Here is a 6,827-nt window from a genome sequence, read left to right on the forward strand (position 1 = left end):
TTAATTAAAATAGAATATAGACTTGGAAAATAAAACGATTTCTCAGACAAAGTCTTGACTGACAATAATGCTGACAATGGACGTCAGATAAATAAATACACATTGTTTGCGACGGGAAGCTTATCACCCGTTCTATCAGAGTATACAGACAAGATCCTATCATTTAAACCATCCCAAAGATAAACATTATGCAATTATATTAACAAGACGGTAGGTAGTGTTAACGTTTGAGCATGGTCTTTCCGAATTTCGATCAAGGTACAAAGTTTTATCAACTTTTGAAAAATCAAGAAAAAAAATGACATTAAGATTAAAATGGATCATTGAAGTTTGGCTTTCATTTTAAAAAATTTAACCATAATTTTTCAGTAATACTGACTTCGAAAATTATGATTAGGTACATTCATACCACAAACTAACGTCGTTTTTGTTTACTTTTCACAACTGTTACAAAGTATTTCATTTCTGATGGTTATAATATCAGCTGATCGATCGTAGACCACAAGTGTTTATTTTTCCTCGTTTCGAGTCAGTTTATGATTTAAAAGAAGGCAGATGCTTGCTAACAACTGCTGTCATGGAAAAACATTGCACATAGCGAATGATTTTTTTTCACTGTGTACAACCACAGTTCCCCAACAGTGGGACTCTGATGCAACATTCATTGTCGAACGTGTGAAAAGTACTCGCGTTCCACTCACTTTGAAGCTGATGTCTATGCTAATGAGCATAGTCGTTGGGATGGCGCCTTACAACTCCAAGATGGCAATAACGTTACACCGTAAATAGGCAGTCAACACCAACGTGCACGTTACACTATTTCACTTTTCTAGCCAGCAGTGTGATGTGTCTGACCACCATAAACCATGTGACATTTGTTTGGTCCCACAATTTGTCTTCAACGATTGGGATTCGCGCTTTTCGACCAGCAAACCAAAGGGAATCGTGCTCTCTGCGACCCTTTCGCAGAGTGCAATAATCAACATTCTGCGAGATGCACAATCGTATCGCAGAGTTAGTTTTTTGACCCAATTACATACATGCTACAAACAATAAGGCTTACTAGTCTGTTCTATAGTAGTCTGAGTTTAAAACCCTACCCTAGTCTCCAGCGCTCCCCAATTTAATTGTATATATGCCCTTCCTTAGGACACCTATAGTTATCTAGAGGGGAAATATACATGTACAATTGAATTGGGGTCTTGTGTGAGGGTTAGAGTTAGGGTTAGGTGTGGAGTGTAAAAGGAACTTTTTCCAACCACTCGACTGCGCTCGCTTACCGGGCATTACCTGCTACATATTAAAATATGATTATTATACCAACGAGACATACATGAAAGGTAGAAAATAAAAACGTTAATTACAATAAGAACGCTACATGAGCACGTAGACCGTACCATACCTTAAAATACAATAAATATATTCTGCAAACCATCATGGACGTAAAACAGTTTCACAGGTAAATGGGGACTTACCAACTCCGGTGGTTTTGATTCGGTCACCACGTTCTCGTCCGTTCTGCCTTCTGGGTCTTTTCTCTCCGACACACCCGTCTTCTTCTTTGTATAATAATATGCTCCGGCCAATCCAACAGCAACCGGGGCTCCGATAGCCAAAGCGATTGCCCACTTTGGCCATGATCCGTCTTCGCCCACGTTGTTCGTACCGCTGCTGGCCGCCATGTTGAAATTGGAAAGGAGGAAGTCGAATCCCAGGAGTCGAATAAGGGCTCCTTAGCTTAGGTTTGTTATTTACGTATACTCCAGAATTTAAAATTGTTACCAAAAATCCGAAATTATTAAGTTTACTAGATATATTACTAGTAAGGCTTCATTGTTGATGCTTTAATTGTAAAAATGACGTACTTACTGCAGTTTTATCATTTTGAACTGGCCTAGGGAGCCACAGTTTAATTAAGGGTAAGCTGGTCTGAGTTCATACACAGTTTGGTAAACGTGCACGCTTTGTGTTGGATAAAACATACTTAGAAGCCACAAGTGTTTGCCTGCGCTGATGAAGGCGAAATGTTGAGATTTCGAGGAATGCGACGACGCGTGTTGTGTTCAAGTTTTATCGCCTGCTCAATAGCAGGCGTTTTCTTCATTGTCCTGCAGTTCGTTTCCATGGAAACATTTTTCCAAGATGTAAATCGGAATGAATTGTCTTCCAAGATGGCTGGCAACTCACAATCAGGTGTGCGTGGCCTATATAAAACGGTGCGGGGCATTGACCCCAAACTTCGTAAACTTTACACACCAGACCGAGACGACATGTTCGAGTGCCTTGACCGAAGTGAAAAAATACCATTTGCTCGTCTCAATGATAATTACTGTGACTGTCCTGATGATGGTAGTGATGAACCGGGTACAAATGCTTGTCCCAGTGGAAAGTTTTACTGTATTGCTGAGGAACGGTTTGTACCATCAAATCGAATCAATGACGGTATTTGTGACTGCTGTGATGGCGCAGATGAATGGGGAAGTAAACCAGATATCGGTCAATTACCCAAGAGTCTCCTGGTTTTCAATTCACCATGTGAAAATAGATGTGGTCCATTGAATGTCATGAGTAAAAAGAGACAAATTATTTAACTTTTCAAACATACTTTTCTCAAAAATAAAACAGAAGGATCGTCCCTCTATTTGAAATTGATGTTTCCAGTAGTTCATGATCCTGAAGAACCTTGTCTCATGATTTCAAAGTTTCATATATTTAGCAGATCTGTTCCTCATGCTTTTGTGGTAGGGTTATTTAAAGGGTGACTACCGTTACATAACGCACATTTAAACAAATAATATGAAGTTATTGCAAGGATACCTCAAAGTATGCATGAAGACAGTACAGCTGGAGTATCGACCGACGTGCAGCGGAGGTCGAAGCGCGGCATACTGTCTGAGTGCATACTTTGTGGTATTCTCATAATAACCTTATTATTATACATCTTTTCCTTCCAAGAATACATCATATGAATGCCGAAATCCAAAAAGTTTAGAACAGAATCAGAAAACTTCTTTGTGTTGAGTCCGGTCAAACCCTGATGTCAGCCATGTTTGTTTTTATTATTAGAGGATGCTATATGCGTGTAATCATTCCATATTTGGAATTTGCATTTTCTTGTATACCGGGTAGTAGGATGAAAATACTCCGTAAATACCGCAAAATTACGGCATGCTGTAACTTATGGCGTTACAGTGACAGATGTATAATAACATATTTGTTATGAGTCCCATGTCAAAACGCTGCCCTTTAACCGTGACAATGAAATATAAACTCCACTGCAAAACTAAGAGTGAAACATTTACCCTATGGCTACACATTCCCAATAAAGCTAGGTGATTTCAAAAGTTCAAGAACTATTTAATTTATATGGTACATACTGATAGATGGGTGATAATATAGCATAGTATATTTTATTTGACACAGAATTACATCATGAATAATTAATTTATAATCAAGTGAACACAAGAAAAGCTTTAAAATATGTAAATAATAAATTATAGTTTGGGTAAAATATAATTTCAAACTTGACCAGATTGTTGACAATGAAATCATTATTTGTACTTAACAGATGGAAAAACTTAAAAAAGAATATTCTCATTCAATATAGAAATAGTGTTTAGAAATCATGTATTTTTTAGTAGTATTGTTTCCACATTCAATTATCACATGGAATACATTGCCAACATAACATAGAATACATATTCTTTCCTCTGGAGGTACAAACTGGTATCTCAATTTTGGTATTGGTGGTAATAACTTGAAGATTAACATTTTCTACCTGGTTTAAATAGGCATTTGTAAATTAGTATTTCATTTACTCTTTAGCTTTTTCACCACCAAGTTCATCACAAATTCACATTTTTTTCACTGAAAATGTTGGCTTCAAAATTAGGGTTTATTTCCAGAAATACTGTAGATTGTGAGAAAAACGTACAAAAAAATGTGGACAAGAAAGTTTGGTGATGAAAAGGTTAGTGCCAGACCTTGGCTAGCTTGGCTAGGTGTCTGGAATTTTGCATGTGAATAAAAGTTTTTGCTCAATTATTTTTGCTCAAGTTGGGAAAATTTGGTTTGAATCGTGACTTAGATATTGGGAGTCAGTACCTATAATCCTGACTCTAATGGATTTAGTTAAGATATACAAATGAAAACATTTAAAAGATATGTTAATCATCACTCATATCCGTGGTGTTTCAGAGTAAAAGCTACTCTTGTAAATGTCACAAAGCCTAAACACTATGAGAGGCAAATACCTATACTTATGAATAGAAATATACACAGTGCAGTTTTTTTACTCACAGTATTTTTTCTAAGAATGATAAATTATGGTACAAATGTATATATATAATTATGTATTTATAATTTAAAGACTGTATTTGTTTACGTGAAAGTGTGCATGTGTAAATTTAAGTGTACCGAAACAGCACTATGATTTTGTGAGATATGCTTCTCATCGAACAATTCCAGTAATTTGATAGTAATGGTGCTCATATTTGTTATCAATTGAACTGATAATACTAGTATTATTTTTTTAAGTTTATAAGTTTAAGTTTATAAATATACTATACACGTTAATAAATATGGTACATAGACACAAGAGTGGGCGCAGAGAACCACAATTTTTGTAAGGGTGATTCTGTTTTCCATTAAAAACCATCCCTTTAAGTCTTAGACTTGTATTTTTTTAAGTTGTATCAATTACTCCATTTGTAATTAAAAATATTTGTATTTTTATTGCTTTGACTTGAGAAAAAGTACAATTTCCAGAGCATCCACAAACTATTTCCTATAACTGAAGATTTTTTGTTGTAAAAATTTGATAAGTGATTTTTGTTGCTGCTTTTTATTTTTTTCATGTATGTATATTATGCCTTTAGATATTAAATATACCAAATGCTGTCTGTTGTGCCATGCTATTGTTATGAATTTTGAAGTAAGACAGTGGACACATGTTGTAAAAGTGTGAATATCTCTGTAGGCTGTGATTGACTTTGACTTTTTTGGCTTACAGTATATTTAAATAATTTTATTTTGAATATATACAGTTTGCAACAGAAACCTGTGGATGTTACAATTACAATTATATGAATTCAAAGTGGCTGCTGGATTTCCAGTTGACCAATCCAACAATGATGTTATGACATCATAGTGAGTATAAATTATTCTTACTAATGAGTTTAATATTGTCCAATCAGCACTTTAATTTGGATAAGTGGGTGTCTGCTGACACTAGTTCACATGTATGTCTGATTGCAGACGTGTGCACATTAATTAATAGGTGGAGACAGTGTTGAGCTGACGAGTTGATTACAACAACAATTTGAATTTATAAAATGTATATTGCATCCCCTTTACACCTTTCACTCGACCAACTGAAGTGTCAAAATGTTTATTAATATGTTTATAAACTAGGGTTTAAGTCTAAGGAGACACGTTTCTGTCACATACTGTATCATTTATAGTGTTTGGAATAGTATTATATTGCATTTATACTAGGATATGAGAAGTATATTGTATATATACCATTATTTGAAGAAATATATGGTGTGACATATTTAGTCATATGATTGCTGTACTAAAATATTGTCGCTTTGTAATTAATAAACAAATGAAAGTACACCATGTTGTTTTCATGGTGTATTACTGTCTAGTAGTAACCCACATTTAGACGAATTGTGGTATTACCCACATCCTGTATGAATTTCATGTATAAAATGTTAGTAAAGTCAATGTGACCTATGAATTCTAATTTTGGAGGCAACAGAAAAGTTTTAGTAAATTTTCTGTTTTTCTTTAATAATTTTGCTTTTTTTGCTCCCAATCTCCTGAAGAAAAGTGACTATAAATGAGACTATTTTGTGAATTTGTGATGAAAAGAGAGAACTGGTCAGTGGTGAAAAGGATAAAGTGGAGTAATGATTCTACTTGACATGTATTGGTTCAACCACACATACATTTTCTTGGATTTTCTATATATATATATATATAAATTTTTATGGCAATCAACGAGTGCAATGATATCTTTTGAAAATGTAATATTCCAATGTAAATCTTTCAGCCAAAAAACATATAAACCTCTTGTTTCAGTTTGAATTAGTACTTCAAAGGAATGTGTTTGTGATTCAGTGAAGGGCACAAAGCTGGGCCTATGCTTATGACAATACCGATCATCATATTTCATTCAAATTCAAATATTTAACAGTGATTGGCTCAAGAGCTTACAGCGTCTACACCCATAATGTGTGCATATGCCCTTGCATACTGATTCATAATGTGTGCATATGCCCTTGCATACTGATTCATAATGTGTGCATATGCCCTTGCATACTGATTCATAATGTGTGCATATGCCCTTGCATACTGATTCATAATGTTGAACTAACTCATTAATATTAATTAGAACTATTACGATGATGTCACAACAGAGGCGGCGGCACAACATTTTGGAGGGGCAAGATCTGCTCACCAGCCTCATGCCGAAGGTTTGGGGCATGCTTCCCTTAAAAATGTTGAAATCTAGACCCTCTGAAACATTATTTCCTGCATTTTGAGGGGCTAATTTTGCTGACACAAAGGGTTTCAGCTTGATTTTGGAAAACAACCAAAAGTGACATAAATCCATACACTGTACATGTAGTTTGTCATGCACAATAATTGTTGCGGTGAATCTTTGTTTTTGTGCTTTCTTCCTTTTTTTCTAGAAATATTCAGGCCCCCACCTCAAAACTTCTCTGCAGCTTTTTTAATTTTAATACTACCAAGTAGTATATTTTGGAGAATTCTCTTCACTTCAGTTTGAACAGGTGGTTGCGATAGCGCCACCAAGC

General features: G+C 35.1%; 2 protein-coding genes across 2 annotated transcripts in view; one reads left to right on the forward strand and one right to left on the reverse strand.

Annotated features, from left to right (window-relative positions):
- The window catches only part of LOC100377143 (mitochondrial import receptor subunit TOM70-like), a 36,930-nt gene extending 35,196 nt beyond the window's left edge, over positions 1–1,734 (reverse strand). The window contains exon 1 of the mRNA XM_006823242.3: positions 1,476–1,734. Within this exon, the coding sequence (XP_006823305.2) occupies positions 1,476–1,682 (207 nt within the window). The 5' untranslated portion in view covers positions 1,683–1,734. The remainder of the gene's footprint in view (positions 1–1,475) is intronic.
- Positions 1,735–1,924: 190 nt separating this feature from the next.
- Positions 1,925–2,773, forward strand: LOC102804870 (uncharacterized). The gene has a single exon (XM_006823245.3). The coding sequence runs from the start codon at positions 2,025–2,027 to the stop codon at positions 2,589–2,591; it is 567 nt and encodes a 188-aa protein (XP_006823308.2). The 5' UTR covers positions 1,925–2,024; the 3' UTR covers positions 2,592–2,773.
- Positions 2,774–6,827: the final 4,054 nt, after the last annotated feature.

Source organism: Saccoglossus kowalevskii, chromosome 5 (genome assembly GCF_978046115.1).
Source record: "Saccoglossus kowalevskii chromosome 5, keSacKowa6.1, whole genome shotgun sequence".
In the NCBI taxonomy this organism is placed as follows: domain Eukaryota; kingdom Metazoa; phylum Hemichordata; class Enteropneusta; family Harrimaniidae; genus Saccoglossus; species Saccoglossus kowalevskii.

Excerpts from the sequence above, each read along its gene's own strand:
- LOC102804870 (XM_006823245.3), top strand. The coding sequence starts at position 2,025 with ATGTTGAGATTTCGAGGAATGCGACGACGCGTGTTGTGTTCAAGTTTT.